The sequence below is a fragment of the Lipotes vexillifer genome, unplaced genomic scaffold (genome assembly GCF_000442215.2).
Source record: "Lipotes vexillifer unplaced genomic scaffold, Lipotes_vexillifer_v1.1 scaffold1237, whole genome shotgun sequence".
NCBI classification, from domain to species: domain Eukaryota; kingdom Metazoa; phylum Chordata; class Mammalia; order Artiodactyla; family Lipotidae; genus Lipotes; species Lipotes vexillifer.
In genome coordinates this window covers 650,221-671,739 of record NW_006771447.1, presented here as the reverse complement: position 1 = coordinate 671,739, position 21,519 = coordinate 650,221, and the positions used below count along the sequence as shown (strand labels likewise).

Here is a 21,519-nt window from a genome sequence, read left to right as displayed (position 1 = left end):
GGGAGTGGTAAATTTAGAGCACTTTCAAAAGTCTAGGTGGTGAAGGGAGGAAAGACTGCACTTGGCTTGCAGAGGAAAGCAGCGTCTTGCAGGATAGCTTTGCTCTTAGCTGTAGATGAGTAGATGGGAAAGGTGGAGGCAAAAGTGGAAGACATGGGTCCAAGGGCTCAGGAGACATACAAGGACAGCGACTGAAAGCACAAGTGTGAGGACTAACCCCACTGCCTCCATCGGAAGGAAAGGACAAGTGAAGGGGAGGATGCAGTTAAGAGGAATGCAAGGGGTTTTGGGGGTGCGGGTCTGAGGGTCTATTTTCTTCTGCAGACACTGAAATGAGGAGTGAGGTGACAGGGCATCTGAAGAGGTCAAAGGCTTAGACCAGATCCCGGGATGTGTCTCCAGTGCCAGGCACTTGCTTGAGTTATGCCCGTGAGCTTCCTACTATTTTGCTGAAGTTTCCTCACCCCCAACAGATGAAGATTCGTATACACCCACATTTCATCTTTTCCTGACTTATGCTCCCCAGAGCCATCCCAACCATCTGGAATTATTTTGCTGCTATTAATTGTGCACAACTTATGGCTATCCCATGTAGTGAGGAGTATCTGTTAAGTATCCACTTATAGCAACACACAGAAGCTCTAGGCAAGACCCAGGGAGAGCTGCAGCCCACCACTGGAAGCATTCATTCCCATGGACCACCACTGGGAGAACAAGGTGGAGAGCTCCACCAAGCCCACCTCTGCCTCCTGGGATCCAGGAGCAGTGAGGAAATCAACACCAAGCTTCCACCCAAAGCCTTTCTGAATGATCTGCCCAAGGGTACTGGGATGGTGTCCTCTCTTGGGGCAGCTCTGTGACAGAGGTAACTGTAAAACCAGAGGGGGCAGTAGAGGGGGCCAAGCTGAGACCACTGGACTCAAAATCTCCTCATTTCTGTTCTGTGTGAGCTTGAGCAAATGCACTTAACCAAACATGACTCAGTTTCCTCGCCTGTAAAATGCGAATAATAATAAGAATAGGGTGGTGTATATAGCATTTAGCACAGCACCTAGCTATGACAATCGTCACTGACATCATCACTGGTTTTCACAGCCCTGGAGTCAGGGCTCGGATTATTGTAAGTTTCTTGAGTCAACCTACCTTCCTATGGCTGCAACACACAGGGGCTCTGGTTGTTGTAGCATGAAACAAAACAATATAGTAAGTAAAGCTCTGGATGAGCCCTGTCATCTCAAAGAACAGCTACTCATTTTACCCTGGTTCTCTATGATGTTGAGGCCAGGCTGTGCCCCTGTTTGGGGCAGCGTTGGTTCAGTGGGTGGAATCCTGTGTTAACAAACCTGCACAGGGTGGGCCACAGTGCAGTCAGTTTGTTCACTTATGTATTAGCTCCCATTTACTGGCATCTGCTCTGGACAGGTACTTTTGACATGGCACTTCTGACCCAGTAAGATAGCTAGTAGACCCATTTTACAGATAAGGAAGTTGAGGCTAAAAGAGAGTAAGGAACGTCCCAGGCCACACAGCTGTTAATGGCAGAAGTGAGTTTGGAATCCATCCCCGCCAATCGCCACACTGCTTCTCTTCCCTGGCTGGGCATCCAGGGCCCACAGGCAGGTGGGCGAAAGAGGAACCAGGCAATGTAGGAAACCCCAGCTCTCTTCCTTTGAATTCTAGGTGGCATCGCTGGCACATCTCACAGTCCTTGTCTGGATTCTTTAAGGAATCATAATCATCTAGAATCACAGACTTCCCGGTCTGAATCATCCAATCAGTGCTTGAGAACTGCCCATCATGTCACCTCCCCCCACCAAGTATTCACGTGGGCTCCAAGGAGCTTATTATCTCCTGCAACAGTTCATCCTACCAATGGGGGAATGATGGCTAGAACACCTTCCCCTACTTGGAGCTAAAAGCTTCCCCCCATAACTTCCAGCCACTAGTGCAAGCTTGGACTCCTCAGGATGCAATAACAATTGAAACAATGGTTTCTATGTATGAGATCCAGGTCACACCATTGTCTGGAGCAGTGGGGTCTCCAGCACTTCGCTTCTTAGGCGCTGTAATCTGAGACTCCCTTTTTGTTATTCAGAGTACTTTTCCACACTCTTTATGCAGGTTCCTCAGCCCTGCACAGTGCTCGGTCCTTCCTTCTGTCCTGTCCCCTTCTCGGCCTTTCACAAGCTGCCTGGGCAGTCCCCCAGTTTCCCCAGGAAACGCCCCTTCTCTTTTTCCTCTGGACTCATTTGCGACTGCAAGGTCAGACTTGGATGTCTGGGAGCTTCTCTGCCTTCTCAGCCAGCTTCTATTTTAAGGTCTCTGGCCCCTGGCTCCTGGCAATATTTTCTCTGAATTCTAAAAGGTCTAATCGGGCCCAACCAGATTTCTCCTTTCCCCGTAGAGCTCCACAGATCACTGAATCGTAGTAAGAGGGGTCATAAACTCTGCCAGAGACTTCTCTGCAGTTTCTTGAAAAAGGGCCCTCTCTGGGGTTCCTCCACATTTTACCCTTATGACAGGCCCTACACCCCCTCCTCTTCCATCCCTCTTAGGGTGCAACCCCGGTGAAGCAAGGGGACCCTCAGGGATGGAAGAACATTCCTAATGCTCAGCCCCTGTAGTTCTCAGTCTCTCCCAACCTAAGCCCAGTGCACAAAAAAAAGAGCTTCCCAAGAGAAAGGCTGTGGAGAGAAATGGAACCTACGTCAACCGGCTTACCAGCAAGGAACAGGGGAATTCAGCCAGCTCCGTAAGGACATCGGGTGCCCGGTACTGCTGGTTATGCCATTCGCCTCATCCCCTCAACACCAGACAGCGGCCCACCCCGACACAGGCGTATCCAAAGGGAGAGAGTGCAGCCCGTCCTCGGGCCGCGCGTTAAAAGTCAGAGACGCTTTCTCAGCAGCACAGCAGTACCTGCTCCTTCCAGGCTCTTTGACCGGAATTGGGTTACACGCTTATTCCTAACCCAAAGTTGCTAGGAAGGGGAGGCTGTAACCAGGACCAGTGGGCTGAACTGACCCCGACAACGAAGGCCTGGAAGGACACCATGTCTCCTGAGCACGGAGGGGCCAGGTTTACAGCATAGTCGGCTGCTCTAGCAAGGAAGAAGCCAGGCGTGCTGTGGGGCACCCAGAGCTTCCCACGGAGCTCAGGAAGAACAGGTGCCTGAAGGACGTGAGCCACAGGCTGCTGACCCCAGGCCCCAGCACCTCCACCTGTGCAATTCAGCCTGTGTCACAGAGACTCAGGTACCAGCACTGGGGGAGACATGCGAGAGTGTCAAGACCTGTCGAAATTGGGAAGTTTGGAGTTGATGAACATAGTCTGCTATTAAACTCAGTCAGCTAACCAAAGAAATAAACACATACGTCAAATCATACATTTTTAAACTTGATCTTAAAGATCACGTGAACACAGAAGTTCTTAAACTCATGCAGCACAGGAAAATTAGTCTTTTTGGGACACTATGAAATCTTGATCAAATTAATCAATCAAATTAAAATAATTTAACAGCAAAGAATATTTATTATATGAGGGCTTATGCATGCTCAACAAAGAAAAAAGCAAAACGGACTATGCCTGAGTTTTCTATTATTAGAATTTAGTTGGGAATTTGTTTCTCCTCCTTTGGTTGTTTTTGATGTCTACCCCATATGGGCACAGGCATAAAAAGTTCCAGAAAAATGCCTGAGAGGAAAATTAAAACTTGATATAATTCAAACCCTTGTGTCAGTTAGTAAAGTAAGAATTAGTAAAAGCCCACCATTGTCCAATTTTAGAGGATAGGCTTCTTGGAGCAGCTCTCAGAACATGCTTTGAGAACCACCAATCCAGCCAAATCTGCTCATTTGTTTTCTGCAAAAGTTACTAAGGCTCACGCATATCTTTGGGTTTCCCCAAGGTCACCTAGTTAATTATTGACATAGCAACTCACCTCCCAAAGATTATAGTAATTTCCCACATCACATGTCAGGGATGCATGTCAGGGATAAAGAAAAGTCCGTGTGTGGCATGGGCCTGAGCTAAGCATGTCTGGTCAGACTCCAAATCTGCCACAGACTTGGAAGCTTTCTAATCCACCTAAATACAGCAGAATAGAGGCTTGGAACTCATTTCAAAAGTTGTTTCTGCTGGTGATTTAAAGACACATCCCTCTCTCCCATATACACACACAAACGCAAACCTGCATGTACACTGTGACCTGCAGACACTGACTCTCAGACCCTGAAGGCCTCAGGTCCAGATGTGACTTTCTCTGTGCCTTTCTGCTACCCAGTAGAGCATGGCCTGGGCTGACTCCTTGGCTGGCTCCCCCCCGCCCAGCCAGAAACAGTTAATTGCCAGCTCCACGCTGCCTCTAGCCCAGCCCTAATCTGCCTGATCTCAGACAGCCACGCTGGGGCCGCAGCAGCTCCAGACCAGGCCCTGGCTGCGTGGAGCAGTGGGGACATTCTTCCAAGGTAATGATTAAGCTGAGCACCTGGCAAGCTGGGAAAGTGAGCCCTATTCACACCTCGGCCAGGCTGAGGTGGCCTGGACTGGTTTGGCAAGGCAGGGTCCCAGCGTGCAAGAGCCCGGAGCTGGTAGCCACAGCCTCCCGCTGCACACAGGCCACCTGGAGCATCTCGGGCCAGAGCTTCTGCTGCCTGCCTTTCTGGGACCCCGCACCATGAAACTGCAGGTGTTCTGGACGGGGCTGGAATACACCTGTCGTCTCCTGGGCATCACCACTGCTGCAGGTAGGACCCCACCCCCCAGCTTCGGTCCTCTGTGTACTGGGCACAGCAGACAGGACTGTCCAAGGGGTGGGAGCTGGCCAGCGAGGGATGGGAAGAAACACCGGGCCACATATTCGTCACTTTCTATCCCCAAACCCCAGAAACACTGCTCTTCAAGGCAGCAGCAAGTGCAGTGGAGACAGCCTGGGGCTGGGATCCAGGGGTCTGGTACAGAATCTCTGCTTGGCAACCCACCATCCCTGTGACCTTGGGAACCCTCAGCATCGTCATCTGTGAAATGAGTTGAAAGAGTCTGCCCCACCTCCTTGGGGGCTGTTGTGAGGTGGAGGTGGGAGCTGAAGGTGAAGGTGTAAAGGGCTGGGCAAATGTAAGAATCGGCTGCCTCACTGCACAGTCAAGGGTCACTGGAGTGCATCTTGTTTTATTCAAACCACAGCAACACTTCATGGAGAGAGAATTCTCAGCACACGGGGCAGGCTGAGCTAGAGAGCTGGACACAGAGATCCCAGGCTTCCCTTAAAACACCGAGGGTTTGGGCTTCCCTGGTGGCGCAGTGGTTGAGAGTCCGCCTGCCGATGCAGGGGACACGGGTTCGTGCCCCGGTCTGGGAAGATCCCACATGCCGCGCAGCGGCTGGGCCCGTGAGCCATGGCCGCTGAGCCTGCGCGTCCGGAGTCTGTGCTCCGCAACGGGAGAGGCCACAGCAGTGAGAGGCCCGCATACAGGAAAAACAAACAAACAAACAAAAAAAAAAAACAAAAAACACCGAGGGTTTGTGGGGAGAAATGGTTCCCCGTGCTGGACTGCTGTTCCTCACCCAGCCTGATCCGGGGGCTGCTCGACTTGCTGGGAAGACAGATGGTTTCAGTAGTACCTGCACAGCTGTGACCCTGAGCTCTGCCTGCTCACTTCTCCAGCTCGGACCCGGACCCTAGCCCGAGCCCCGCACGTGGCCAGGATGTGTGTTGGGGAGGTGAGCAGGCAGCATTCTGAGCCGTGGCTCTGGCCCCCACTGTCCCCTGGGGACAGAGAAGAGACACCCACTGCTGATCAAGTCCTTGCCCACCATTACACACAGTCTTACGAATGGGTCTTGGAAAATGGGAAACGGCTCCCAGCTCAGACCCAGACAGTGCTGGTTCCTACTCCAGCCCTGTTGCTCACCGATGTGTGACATTGGGAGAGCCACCTGGGCCCTCTGGGATCATGCTTTCTAATCTTTATGATAGAGATAACTGAGCCTGCTAGCCAGGTGTTTTGGAGAGTCGAGGATGCATGAACTGAGCATAGCTAAGTAGAACTGAGGATGTAAACCTTTTGGGAGAAGCCCCAGGACATACTTCAGAGCTCAGTGGAGATCTGTGTCATTCCCTGGGTTCAGGGCCAGCTTCACTGCTATGCTGGCCAGTGGGCTCCTCTAGCAATTAGCCCTGACTTGGCACAGGGAGGCCTGCTGTCAATGGTCTAATACCACCCCTCCTGTTACAAGAAGGAGTACCTAAGTTCAAATAGGGGCAGTGACCTTGCCCAAGGTCATGCTACAGGTCAGAGAGAAGCCAGCCTGGAACCCTGATGGATGGCTGGATTTTTTTTTTTTTTTTTGCGGTACGCGGGCCTCTCACTGTTGTGGCCTCTCCCGTTGTGGAGCACAGGCTCCGGATGCGCAGGCCCAGCGGCCATGGCTCACGGGCCCAGCCGCTCCGCGGCATGTGGGATCTTCCCGGACCGGGGCACGAACCCGTGTCCCCTGCATCGGCAGGCGGACGCTCAACCACTGCGTCACCAGGGAAGCCCTGATGGCTGGATTTTTTAAAAGGCCAGGACTCTGCCCAAAGAGCTCCTTCTTCCCAGGGCAGGAAGCCCCATCCAGTGGGCACGAGGACAGGTCTGGAACTTCTCTGCTGAGGGCCCTGAGTAAATGAATGAGTAGGGGAGCCAGGTCCAGCCTCCATCAGAACCACCTTGTCACCTGCATGAGCTCCAAGGCCCCTAAATGCCCATCCTGGGGAAGGGAAGTTAACCCTCAGTAGGGTTTCTGTGTCTGTGTCTGGGGTTTGAGTCCTCATCTACCATGGTTGATCTTGACTACACCCTGCCCTCCTCTACGCCTTGGTTTCTAAATATATAAAATGCACCCCTTTCATCTGTCAGAAATCACAGTGACACATCCCCCTGCCACGCTCTGCCCAGAGGCTCCTGTCGGGAAGCTGTTTTAAGAGGTATATAAACTTTTAATGGATTAGCTACAGACAGTTTAAAAGTCTGATTTAGCTCAGCCAGTGGAAGGGTCTGCAGCCACACAGACACACACACACACACACACACACGCACACGCTACACACACAAACTTCTCCTCTGAACTACAGCTCTTATCTCTGTGCAGAGGGCCACTGTTAATGCAGAAGACGGTCCTCTCCCTTGGTTTTGATATAGGATCCAGGCTAAATATAGGCTACTATATTGCCTTCTAATGGCCAGGCTTTCCAATAATTGTGTTTGGGCTTTCTAGAGTGCTGGGAGCAGGTGGGAAGCTAGAAAGAGGAGCTTTACTCATCTTGGGAAAATCTCGAGTTTCTTTCAGCATCACTGAACTGCTGGCCTATTTCCAATGTGTAAGATTTGCAAATTCCTTATTCTCTTAAGCCTCTTTTTTGTTGAAATCCTCTGTTAAGAAGTCCAGACCTCATTTATAGGGGCATTGCTGCTAGAGAGGAAATCAGACTTGAGACAGGCTGTCACTTTGCAGAAACTCTAGGAGACCTAAGGTAGCCCTGGTCTGCCTGTGGGGAGGAGTGTGGGTTTCCTAGAAACTAGGAAAAGCGTGTGACCCAAGGTCACCCAGAGTGTCACCTGCAGGGACCAAGCAGCTCCTGATCCAGCAGCCCCTCCCTGGTTTCCCTTTCCCTCTACAGATGGATCTGAGGCTGTCAGCAGCTCTAAAGGCGCCAGGACCTGGGGACATGCACCAGGATGGCAAGGCCCAGCGGCTGTGGCTGAAACACAGCTCACCTCTTCCTCCCCATTCAGCCCTTTTAAATGAAGCTTCATTAGGATGCCCAGTGGTCCCAGGGGTCATTGCTGTCCCACCCCCCATGACCAGCCCCACACCATGAGTGGGCACAGACAGAGCATTGCCACCGCCAAAGAAGGGTAAACAGGCCTTGCAGATTGCCCCCAGGCAGAAGTGTTTTGAAAATTAGAAAATGAGGCAATTCTCTCCCTTTGAAGTCATAAGCTTTCCAGCTCATCACAGACCCACTTCTCCTTATTTGACTTATACTTGGCTGGTGTCATTCATTTGTATCCCCTGCCTGGCCATGGAAGGCATTGGGTGTCCCTCTGTTGCTGAGATGTGGCACCAGGAGCCACCCAAAGAAAAGACACAACCAGGGAACTGCACACAGACTGGAAGCACTGCACACCTGCCAGTAAACATGCCGGATCCCTACGTGCCCATCCCTCCGGCAGGTTCTCACTGTGTCCACCTGAAGACAGGGTCATGACATCCGAGTCAGAGACTCAGGCCCCAGGGGAGGCTCAACCCTGTGTTTCATTCTCATTAACTGTCGGGAGCGGGGGACCCGGGAAAATGGGTTTCAACTGAGATGCGAGCGCTGAGGCTCAGGGCGCACTTCCTCCATAACATGAGAAAGGGGCTTCTACCCAGTGAGGTTGGTCCCCATCCTGTGCCTGGAAGGCAGGATTGGCTTCCCTTTGCACCTCTGCTTTCCTCCTTATCCCCCAGAATGAATCTCCATTAACTTCCTCCCCAGTCCTCAGCCCCTGCCCCAAGCCTGCAGAGAGAGGGTGGAAAGAGCTCCCTGTGTCAGGGTAGATGCTACACCTTGAAGGCCCTCCAGATCTGGGCTGGGGTGCGGAGGGAGGTGAGGAGATTCATTTCCCTGGGCCTTGACCCTGGAGAGAAAGCCCTCTCCTCACTGCTGTGTCCTTGCACAAGGACAGGCCTGGGCTTCCCGCAAAGAGGAGCTGCTGAGGAAATGTCTCTGAGCCCTGTGGGGAGGCCTCTCAACTTTCCTCAGAGCAAAACTCACTCAAGCTTCTCCGTCCCAACCCTCGGGGGCGTTTTTTCACTCTTCCAGCCTCTGCTCTTGATGTAACAGCTGCTCATGAACATTATTACCTGAGTATCTATCGTGACCCTAGCTCAGTGCTACATGTTTTAAATGTAGTATTTCGTTTCATCCTCATAACTACCCTTTTTTTTTTAACATCTTTATTGGAGTATAATGCCTTACAATCAAGGATTCTTCAATATACGCAAATCAATCAATGTGATACACCACATTAACAAATTGAAGGATAAAAACCATATGATTTTTCTAACATCTTTATTGGAGTAGAGATGCTTTACAATGGTGTGTTAGTTTCTGCTTTACAACAAAGTGAATCACTTATACATGTACGTATGTTCCCATATCTCTTCCCTCTTGCGTCTCCCTCCCTCCCACCCTCCCTATCCCACCCCTCTAGGTGGACACAAAGCACCGAGCTGATCTCCCTGTGCCATGCGGCTGCTTCCCACTAGCTATCTATTTTACGTTTGGTAGTGTATATATGTCCATGCCACTCTCTCACTTCGTCCCAGCTTACCCTTCCCCCTCCCCATATCCTCAAGTCCATGCTCTAGTAGGTCTGTGTCTTTATTCCTGTCTTACCCCTAGGTTCTTCATGACCTTTTTTTTCTTTTATAACTACCCTTTGAAGCACCATCACACTCATCCTCATCCCCATTGCACTTGGGGGGTACTGAGGGCTGGCTGGTGAAGTACCTGGTTCAAAGTCTCACACTCAGGAAGCAAAGAGGCAAGATTTCCATTGACAACTATCTACTCCTGAGACCCTACTCTTCATCAGCATTCCTTCCAGCTAAATCCGGCCAAAGGACATGTCTTTCTATGTCTTGGCGAAATGGTAGGATGCAGAATGCAAGACACACAGAGGGTAGCAAAGAGGCTGGCTGAGGCCACCCTATCAGTCTAGTGCCCCCACCATCGGTCAGTCCTGACCATGCACAGCCTCAGGCAGGTGAGGTCATGGTGAGAGTGGACATAGTTACACTGAAGCAAAGGAAGGACTGACCAGACACTTCCTAAATCTAAAGACACTGATATTCTTTTTATCTGCAATATTATATGATCTTTTTTTATTGAATGAAATTTCTTTTAATTCTAGAGTGCTTTACAACTTTCAAAAGTTTCACACACGTGATTTCATATAATCCCATAATAACCCTTTTTCTTCCTTTTCCCCTACCCCATATTGCCCCTCCCCCTTCCATCTCCCCACTGGTAACCACTAGTTCGTTCTCTAAATCTGTAGAGTCACTTATATTTGATCCAACTGCTAATTCTCTGTCTTTGAACGATTGCCAAGCATGCTTTGACTGGCACCACCATGACCATCTCCAGCCAAACCCACACCTGGACCTCATCTGGGGACAGACAAATCTGCACAAATTTCCAGAAGGAATTATCGCAGTAGGACCTTCCATGTATGGGTCCAGAGGTACATGACTGACAACCTGCTGTAAAGCCATTATCTTGCTGCGGCCCTACCAGTACCTGTGAGGGCCGAGTGCTGAGCTAAATCCCACTTTACAAATGAGGAAACTGAGGCTCAGAATGTTTAGGTAGTTTGGGAGAAGTTACACAGCCAGTAAACAGCAGATCTGGTGTTGGAACCCCAGTCTGCCCACTCACAGGGCAGTGATGCAGAGGAACCTCTGAGGGCTGTCGGCACACAGCTCCCAAGAGAAGGGCACCACTCAGCCAACGAGGACAGGAGCCGGGCTTGAGACAAAGCCATTTTAAGCAAGTCCTGCTTGCCACAAATCAATTACTTTCGATCAACCTGGGATCACTTAGGAGTTTTGCTTTGTTCCAGGTTTTTGACCCATTAACCTCTTCTCTACATAAAGGACAGAGCCACATTCCTGACAGCCCCATTCCTTGCCACATTCCATTCAAATGGAGACTTGGCTTATTAATATAGTCTAGGATAAAAGAAGCATTTAAACCCAGATGTTCTCATTATTTTTTAAAGAGTACAACAAATGCATAGTTTGACTTTAGCCCTATTCAAAGCCTTCAAAAGAAAAAAAACGAATGCTTCTGAGGCAATCATCTTGGGCCTTCCTTGCCAATTTCCACCCTTCTTAAATGTATATCTCAGTGACCACCTCCTGCCATCTAAGGAAGCTTCATGCACTCCAACACGTCCACAGGTGGATTTATTACCAGGCAAGAACATATTGTTTTCAGATCCTGTAAGTGGATGTTGACTGTTTTGCAGTCTGATTGTCCCAATGAGCAAATGAAATATCCCCACCTTAGTTCCACCCTCTTACCACTGGAAGATAATATAATTTACTTCAAGCATTTCTTTCTTTACTTATTTGTGCCTGTGTCCTCCTTCTTAGACTTAGAACAAAAGATCTGGATCTCCACCTAGGATTCATTTATCTGACAAACATTGACTGAGCCCCCACTTTGTGCAATGTAGACACATAGATTAGGATGGTATGACCTCTAACCTAGAGAAACGCATGAGGTGACCAGGGAGACAAGCTAGTAAATACATATTCCAGTGCCAAACACTGCAGCCTAGTGTTTGAGAGGGTGAATTTGTGTCCTTCTCTACCACTTAGTAGATGTGTGACCTTAGGCATGTCAGCTAATCCCTTTAAATGTCAGTCTTCTCATCTATGAAATGGGAATAACAAGTGCATCTACACTCTGGGAACGTGAGCATTCAATGAAACAATGACTAAAGCAGCAAACTTCATGGCACATGGATTCTTACTCAGCACCGGTTAATTTTAGAGGAACGTGCAGGACACAGGGATGGCACAGTGTGAGTAATGAGATCTTCTTGCAGGATGGAAAAAGAAGAAAGATCAGAGGAAAGGAACAAGCTAACATATGACCCTGGAGGCTGGAAGGGGAGGAAGGGTCTAGACTACGAAAGGTCTTAACACTGAGTAACATTTTTCTTCACATTTTGCGCTTGGGTCATTAAGATCATCCACAGTACATTAGTTATTTCTGCATCACATGTAGTGATGAAACCAGAAGAAAGATGGTAGCCTCATTTTATTTTTCATGGGCTGACAGTTCTTTTAAGATTTTTCTTTAGCTCTGTGCAACCATCTGAAGAGGCCTGTTATCAAAAAAGAATGTAGTCAGGAACAAATGGCTGATGCTGGGGAGACGGAGCCCTCCTGGGGCTTTCCCCTGAGCCTTCCTAGCTTGCCATAGGCTAGGTAAAGGTCAGATAAAGAAACATGTAGAGACATGGATGGACCTAGAGACTGTCATACAGAGTGAAGAAAGTCAGAAAGAGAAAAACAAATACTGTATATTAACACAAATATGTGGAATCTGAAAAAAATGGGTATAGATGGTCTCATTTACAAAGCAGAAATAGAGACACAGATGTGGAGAGCAAACGTATGGATACCAAGGGGGAAAAGGGGAGGGGGTGGGAAGAATTGGAAGATTGGGATTGACATATATACAGTCTTGATACTATGTATAAAATAGATTGCTAACGAGAACCTACTGTATAGCACAGGGAACTCTACTCAGTGCTCTGTGGTGACCTAAATAAGAAGGAAATCCAACAAAGAGGGCATATATGTATACGTAGAGCTGATTCACTTTGCTGTACAGTATACACTAACACAATATTGTAAAGCAACTATACTCCAATAAAAAAAAAAGAAAGAAAGAAACATGGTATGTGTAGCACGGAGAGAGAACATTTGGAGGCATGGTCATTGTTTTCTAGTGCCGGGAAAGCTGCCACGTGGAAGAGTGAGCAGATGCATTCTCTTTAAATGCAAGAAAGAATAAGAATCAAATACTTCAGCCAAACACTTTGACCTGAAATCAAGACCTAGAAGAAATTTCCCCCTGTGGGTCTCTACAAGAAGGATGCTGTTCTGCCTGAGGGTCAGTATCCTCAATGGCATCAGCAAAGGTCTGTAGAGTCCCTCCATGTAAACGACGTCATCAGCAAAAGGTGGTGTATTGGCCCAGATGGTTTCATAACCTTGAATTTTATAACCTTGAAGGAAGAAATAATATCTATGCTACACATGCTTTCCAGAAATTTGAAAAGGAGGGAGTACTTCTCAAGTCATTCTATGAACTATCATTATAATGATACCAAAACTAGAAAAAGGCATCATGAGAAAAGAAAACTATAGACTAATACCCCTCATTAACATAAATGTAAAAATTCTAAAAGTTCTGACAAATCAAATTAAAATATATAAAAATATAATATACATAACCAAGTACAGCTTATCCCAGAAATGTAAGGTTGCTTTAATATTCGAAAATCAATTTATGTATTGACCATATTAACAGACTAAAAACGAAAAGCTATATTATTATCTAAATAGATACAGTGTTTCCCCGGGAGTGGATGGAAGCATTGGAAGGTAAGATTACAAGGATACCAGGAAACTTTTGGGGAGATAAATATGTTCACTATCTTGACTGGAGTGATGGTTTCCCTGGTATACACATATGTCAATACTTACCAAATTGCACATCTTAAATATGTGCAGTTTGTTGCATGTCAATTATACCTCAATAAAGCTGTTTTTAATAGTGGATGTGTCAGTTATCTATTGCCAGAATAATGCTGTGTAACAACTGCAAAACCTTAGTGGCATAGAGTAATAAGCTTTTATCATTCACACATCTGGGCGAGTAGGTTAGGCATCTCTGCTAACGTAGGCTGGGTGTACTCACCTATCTGAGGGTCAGACAGCTGTTGGTTTGTCTAGACTGGCCTTGGCCGGGATGATAAGGTCCCTTGTGCTCCAGCAGGCTCGCCTGGCCATGTGCCCATGATAATGGCAGAGGCACGAGAAAGCAGGTCCAGTTCACAAGCCCGTTTCCCATCTGTGCTTGCCTGGTACCTGATAACATCCTGTTGTCCAAAGCAAGTCACATTGCTGAGCCCAGATTCAAGGGAAGGGGAAACAGACTTCTCTTCAGTGCAAGGGACTGCAAAGTCATATAACAAAGGGTGTGGATACCAAGGGGGTGAAGGCTTGCAGGGGCATCATTGCAATCTACCACAGGCACTTTGGCCAATCTACAAGGCCAAACAAAATAGTCCTCTTGGATGGTCTACTATAGTCGATAGAGAATCCAGTAGATAATGAGGACTCTCTCACCTTCAGGAAATTCTCCCTAAGCAGGCTTGTGAGTGGGTTGGAGGGCACTGAGGGCCACCCTATACTCTAAAATCTCTTCTAACTGAATATCTAGAATTTTCTTCTATAAAATCTTGGCCTTTTCTCATAGTGTCTCTGAACACTGGCTCATAGGTGTCCCCTGAATGGCTCTCAACACACTGGTAAACTTCCCTGCCAAGCTTAGCATCTGCCACAACTTCTCCTGAGTTAAGAAACCTGCAGCAACTACTTTATTGTCTCATCGGATTCTTAGCAACTAGTTCCAACATCTCTGTGTTCTTAGAAATGGTGCAAACCTAGCCTTCATGTCTACAGTCAGCTGTGACCCCCTTTGAACCATCCCCAGCCATTGTCATCAGATCAGTGTGTCCCTACCTGAGATGTCCCTACAGACACTAAGACCAGTAGGAGATATGCCGTAGCTGAGGATGAAGAAAAGCAATAAATACAACGTGGGGAGTTATGAGGTGCCCTTAGCAGCAGTGAATATGACATTCTCACCCAGCTTCCCAGGCATCCAGGGCCAAGACCACTGCCTGGCACGGAAAGCCAGTTAGTGTGGCCTCTAGTGACCCCTGTGACGTGTCCTATGTTGCCACCAGGGCACTGCACTGAATGCAAGACAGGTGTCAAAACTCAACCCAGTGATGGAGTCAGAACAGATAAGCTACAGCCAAACATGACATCGGCCCTGAGGCAAAGGTAGCACGAGGCCAGAAGCCTTGGAGATAACCCCTTAGCCATTAGTACCACAGACACTCCCCATCCTCAGGAGCACACGGGCCCTTAGCAGGCTGCACAGAGGGGCTTAACACATGAGATGTACCGGTAGATGGGGCTTTGGGCCACTTGTATCAATCAGGCCTGCAGAAGGGACCCGAGACAGGAAAATCAATGAACAACATCAATACATAGAGAAGAGCTCTTGAGCCACAATAAAAACATGTATTAATGGAAGGAAAGGGTAAGAATAAACCCTCCCCTTCCCCTGAGACTACTGATGGGAGCAACCTGCCTCTCCTAATAACTCCATTAGCCATCATCTACATTCGCACAACTCTCTATAATTTACTAAGCCTGAGGCTCATAGTCAGTTATGCGTGTTTTATCATCCCCACTTTTCTGGGACAGGAAGCAAGCAAGGGAGTTATCGTTTGCTTGAGGAGCCAGGACTCTGCTTTTCTGATCAAGCCGCACGTTCTCTGTCACAGCACTGCACGCCCATAGCTTTCATCAACCCACACTCCGGACCAGAGCCTCAGGATGCCCAGAAAGATGCTCCGGTGTGTGCCTGGCCCAGGCCTGCACCACAGGTCCAGAATCTCTGATCCCTGCTAAGTCTGAACTATAATAAACAGCTCAGGAAGGCAACTCAGAAGAAAGCCCTGGGCTCTGGGAGAAGAAAATACTGTGCTGTGGTTGGACTCAGCCCAGACAGGAGGGAAAGAAACTAGAGGCTAGGGAATGAGACACAGAGGCCAGGCTTGTCCACAGATGATGGCTCTAACCAGACGCCAGAAAAGATGCCTCCCTGGAGATGGTGAGGGGAAGTGAGATGGAGGGGTGGGCCGGACTGTGCCAGGGTGGACTTGTAATATGATTCTGTTGGGTTGGGATGAGGGGCAACAGGATCCTAAGGGACAGACAACAGGGAGGGATGGAAGGAGTCTAAGGACCCTCAGTGGGGGTGTAAAAGTAGCAGAGGTGGCTCCGCCCAGCACCCGCACCCCCTGTGGCACAAAGAACAATGCCACCCAGGATCAAGGCTCTTCTGGGGCAATTCTTTCTTATGGAGAAGTTGTTATAATGAAGCCCTGATTCTGGGGATATGTATGGCATTTGTCCCCCATCTCCATTCTCAATCTCAGCTCCTCTGTCCCCGTGCCCAGCTCAGCGTAAGGGCCACAGCGTCATTTGTTGGGGTGAGTGGCTGTTGTAGGTTGGCCCATTTTGCTCAGAGCTAGAGCCCTGTGAAACCACAGAAGACGAGATGGAAGCACAGTCTAGGAATAGCTGTCAGGAGACACCACGGAGCCTGGGCAGGCAGCTGCAGGCAGAAGCTGGGTCGAGGCCACAAGCAGACAGACGGATGAGGGGGACAGAAGGAAGGACTTCACGTTGGCCAGCATTGCCTCAACCTCACATGGTCTGCCTCTGAGAGCATGAGCCCCAGAACTGGGAGGATCCAGTGGGGGACCCTTTGGCCCCAGTGTCAAAGGGACTTATGGCCTCCCGTGAGAATCCCCTACAGATCTCCTGGCCTGAGGGGTCATGTTTCTGACTTCACCCCCTTGCTCACCTCCCCCTACCAAAGGGCATATCTCTGTCCCTGGGCTTGCAGAATCCAGCATGTTTACTGTTGGTTGAGAGCTTTTGGAAGAGTGACCCCACTTTCCTTGATGCAAAATGGGCTACCTGGAGGCTGGGAAAGCTGCCCAGGCCAGAGGTAGAGGGAGGAAGGAGCTTGTGTGTATGGGCCACGCGACATCTATGAGCACAAAGCCCAGTTTTTCAGACCTGTTTTTTTTCTCCAACCCAAGCAACACCTCTAGGAGATACAACAAATTCTCCCCATTCCACAGATGGTAAACCCAGCTCAGATGAATTAAGTACTTATCCACCGTTACCCACACAGAACTGGGATTTCAACCCAGCTCTCTCTTTTCCCCATTGTTATTCTCATTTTTTAACTGCAAACTGCCTCTAGAGTGTTCCTGAAATGTCCCTTTGACTATTGACCCTCTGTTCCCATCAAAAGACATCAAAATAGCACTCCATATGCCAAAGGGGTGCAAATCAGGAAAACGGGCTGAGTTCCCAAGACCCCTTCTTGCCATCTGCTGGTCATCGCCAGAAGCCCATGCAAATCTACAAAGATTACAAGGTGGATGAAGGTCCTGCCTCACCCCAGAAGTGAACAATCACAAAAGCATCAGCCTTGAGCAGAAGACCCCTTCCCCAGGCCCTGGGTGGGAAGACACTTCCCCGGGCTGGACTGGATTCTTGTACAAAAGATTGGTGATTTCACTGAGCACCGGTGATGTGCTTGGCATTAATTAATTTATTGAATCCTCAGAGAGATTGGCTCAGCTATTAACTGGCAAATGGGAGACCGAAATGCAGGACCTGCCCTAGGCATCCATGATTGGTTTGTTTGTTTCTTTGTTTTCCTTATACTCCCTGTGCCTCAGTTTCCTCTTCTGTAAAGTGAGGGTAACAGTACTTTCACATAGGACTGCTATGATGATTACATAAGTTAATAAATGCTTAGTGCTGAGAACAGGACAGGAGACACAGTGAAAACTAAATACATGAATATTTGCCTGCATAACACACACACACACACACACACACACACACACACACACACACACACACACACACAGGTCGACAGTGGAAACCAGGAAATGGCCCATCGCCTGGAGCCAGAAGGCTCAAGTTTGCTCTATCGGTCCTTTGTTTTCTAGATGTGTCCTTGGGAGAACTATACAAGGTCACTGAGCCTCATTTCCGTCCCTATGAAATGGGGAGTATAGAACTCCCTTTGCTGTGGGGCTGCTGTGAGGAACCAGGACACGTGTGACCGTTGTGTATCAGCCACTGAGTGCTCTACAGGTCACATTAACACTGCAGAGGGGAGTGAGGCTGTGTGGCATCCCTGACTCCTCACCTGGGACAAGCCAGCAAGTGGCTAGGACCTGGAGAGGACAGTGTCCTCCACCGCCCTGGCCCATAACCACGGAGAGCGCTGGAACCCCCATCGCTAAGAATACATAGGCATCCCCTTCCTCGATGGAAGAGCTCTGTCCCCTTCTCCCTTAAGTACTTCCGCATCCCCCCACGAAGGGAGGGGAGGAGGTGCTGGCGCCTAAGTGAACGGCTCCACCCTGCATTTCAGGAGACAGCATTTCCGCAGTGGGCAAAGGGCTCCGGTCACCTGAGCATGGGTGCTTACACAGCGAATCCGCCAGGGAAATGAGGAGGCATCAGGCCCAGGGAAGCAGCCCCCCGCGCGGCAGAGATGAAGGGCCACACACGGGCAGCCGAGAACAGAAGCTCAGCCCTGCCATCTTTAACTCTCTGGGAGGCAGACGAGCTAAAGTCACTGTTTGGCAAATACCAGCGTGGGTCGTCAGAGCCCAGAGAGAGAAACGTAGGGTGCGTGGGCTGTAATCAGGGCCAGAAAGAGGTCTGAGAGGTGGGTCACCACGGCGGGAGGAACATCTGCATGCTGTCCGTGGAACGTTTCCATCAGCGGGTGGATGGGTCAGGGCTGCGGCTGGTTGAGTGAAGCCGTGAGAGTCAGGAGACAGCCAGGACCCAGCAAGTCCACACACGTGGGTCCAAGATGGATTTACTCGTACAAATGCAAGGTCAGGTATTTGAGCACAGACACCAACTGCCAGGAGGAGATGGGCGGAAAGATGAGGCTGAGCTGCATCTCATGTCCCAGCAGAACCCCAGGGGCTTAATCAGCCCTGGGTCCAAAGTGATGAGCCAGGAGTGCGTGATGCAGCCGCCAAGCCAGCAAGTGAAAACGAGGGCACAGATACAGCAAGAACCGTGATCTGGGCAAAGGGAACACAGGTGGGGGCAGGTCCCATGGCCAAGCTCTAGGGCCCAGAAACACAGCCCACATGGGCCTACAGGATGGTAAGGGCCCTTGAAGCCACTCCATGTGGAGGACACCGGTGGAGCCCGGGGCTTGGTGGCCTGTCAGTGTGCGCTGTTTCAGGGGCAGTAAAGGGGTGGCAGCATGACCAATGTGGACAGAGAAGGACAGGCATCTGCTCTGGGGAGCCTGGATTAAAAGGCCTCTGGGGTGCTGCATGAAACCCCTCTGGTCTCCAGAGACCAGTCCAGAAGGCTCCTTGCTCTCTTGCACCTTCCCAGCCACAGCTCCGTGTGTCACGTGGAGAGGTGCCTACACTGGTCCCCAATCCCCAGGAGAGGGCTCACTCCACGTCCAAGGAGGCTGCACAAGGCAGTGCCGTGGCGGGAGCACCTGGGCCCACTCTTCCTTCCTCTTCTGCCCTCAGTGTTGATCGGCGTGGGCACTGAGACCTTCCTCCAGGGACAGTTTAAAAGCCTGGCTTTCTATCTGCTGTGAGTATGTGTGCATGTGCCCTCCCTGACTGTATGTTCTGTCCCAGCTCACCCCAAGTCCATCTGCTGAGACTCACCCACAGCATCCCCCCTTCCCACGTAAGCTCCATTCTGTCCCAGAGGTGAAAGGAGTAGAGGGGGCTTCTGGAACATCCCTTTGTTGGGAAGGGCTTTAGCCAGATCAACCCGTAAATCAACCAATTAGCATCCCATCCATCCATCCACCCACCCATCCATCCATCCATCTATCCATCCATCCATCTCTTCAATCATGTCTTTTAACCAAGCTCTTGTTTTAAAGGTTCGGGAATCAGTTCAAAGGACTATCTATTTGAGCTTCTCTACATGCCAAGCACAGTTAAACGTTTTATTTACCTTATGTCCTTTACCTTTGACAGCATTACAGAAGAAGTGCATACAGTCCGTTTTTCAGATAAAAAAAAAAAAAAATTCAGAGGGAGTAAGCAGCTCAGCCCACATCACCAAGCCCATGAACAGCAGGGCCCAGATTCATCCACCTGGGTCCCTTCAGTGTCTCAGCCTCCGTCCTTTCTCCTCTGCCAGCTGCCTCTACAGACGCCCCCTAGTGGGAAAAAGATCGCTGTGCAGTGGTATCCCAGAGGGGTGAGGAGAGCCTGGGGTCCCCGCGGGCTCTGCAGCCCAGCTTCTCAGCAGCTCCATCCTAAGGGAGCCTTGGCCTGCCTGCAGGGTCACCAGGCTGCAACCTCTGCCCCCCACCTCCTCCCCTCCATACCCACCCTCATCACGGTGGCCTGGTCTATGTGCCAAGGAGCCCTCCTGCCTCAGGGAGCCTCTTCGGTTTGCTACATGGATCACACCCACCATCCACAACCCCGTTCCACCCTTCTGGCCCATCTCCACACTGCCACACTTTAGCCACCTAGAAACCTGGTCCCTCTGTCCACCTTCAAGGGATCCCAGAGCCTCCAGCCCACACTCCTTTGTCATCTTCTGGCCTCCACCTTATTTCTTGTCACTCAACTTACACCCCAGGAGCTTCTGGCCTTTTCTCAAACTCACCCACATCACCTCCCCTCTAAGCCGTTGCTCCATCCTGTAGAGCACATGAGTGCCTTCCCAGCCACTCCAGCATTCCCAAAGCCTGTCATTCCTCCCTGCATTTCACCCTGGGAAGCCTCCCCGAGCCTGGAGCCCCTGCTGGCTGGAAGGGGCTTCTCCTTGCTCCGAAGGGCCTCCACATCTTACTGAGCCTGTGCTTGGCTGCGGTGCACTGTCTGCCTGGAATCCAGAAGCAGGGCGGGCCTTCCTCCTCTCCACATGGCTGCCTAGTTCACCCACAAACATCCACTTCGGGTAAGAGGTGGAGGGTATTATCCTACGGAACAGCCCAGATCCATGGCTGGTTAATGCAGACTGTTTTGTACCCAGAACCCTGCCTCTTCCTGACTGCTCCGTCCCTGTCCTGAGGGGACACTGTGCCCATCTGGTCACTCTGTGGTCCAGTCCTAGAAGATGTTCCTTCCACTCTCAAGACCCCTGCCCCTTAGTAAACTAGTCTATGTTCTCCACCCATGCCCTGCTCTTACCCCTTGGGATGGGCACCCATTGCCCACCCGGCCCATCCCTCCTGCCACTCACACCCCACTCACTCCGCCAGGGACACCCAAAGGCCCAAATGTCCCTCCCTCCTCTTTTCACTCCTTCTTCCACTCATCCTCCTCCCATACTCACAATCTCCCCCACCCCTGCAGATCTCAGAGTCCTGCCACTGTGTTCTCTCCATCTACTGGAGCATCTCCCCATAAGACTGTCACTTCCTGCTCTGTGTCCCCAGGGCCGAGCAGGGGCCATGGACGCGAGTAGGCACCAGTAGGAGCTGACCTGTCGTTGGTTTTCTCTGGGCTTTTCTCCACTTCTCCTCTACCCCTGCTGCCTCCTGTCTTCCTCCTTCCAAAGAGGCCCCTCAGCACCTTCCTCACACTTACCCACAAACAGTGGCTGAAGGGTCCACATGGGCAGCATGGAGCCCTGGGCAGAGGCCTTCATGTGTAGGATGTTGCTACAAGGGCAGGGCTCTCTGCTTGGATTCACTGCCTCGTCTGAGTGGCCCAGCATCCCTGGCCTCAAGAGGCACAGCCTCTGTAGCACCAGTTGGGAAGTCTGAATGAGCCTCTCTATTCCCAAAGCCTCAGTTTCCCCCTCTGCTCCAGGACATAGAAAAAGGCAATGTCACTTGTTTATCAAAGCACATGCTCTGGGGCTTCCCTGGTGGCACAGTGGTTGAGAGTCCGCCTGCCGACATAGGGGACACAGGTTCGTGCCCCGGTCCAGGAAGATCCCACGTGCTATGGAGCGGCTGGGCCCATGAGCCATGGCCGCTGAGCCTGCACGTCCGGAGCCTGTGCTCCGCAACAGGAGAGGCCACAAGAGTGAGAGGCCCGCGTACCGCAA

General features: G+C 50.3%; 1 protein-coding gene across 1 annotated transcript in view; it reads left to right on the top strand.

Annotated features, from left to right (window-relative positions):
* Positions 1-4,675: 4,675 nt before the first annotated feature.
* Positions 4,676-21,519, top strand: part of TMEM72 (transmembrane protein 72) — a 22,071-nt gene continuing 5,227 nt past the window's right edge. Inside the window, exons 1-2 of the mRNA XM_007446793.1 lie at positions 4,676-4,745; positions 19,020-19,086. Of these exons, the coding sequence (XP_007446855.1) occupies positions 4,676-4,745; positions 19,020-19,086 (137 nt within the window). The remainder of the gene's footprint in view (positions 4,746-19,019; positions 19,087-21,519) is intronic.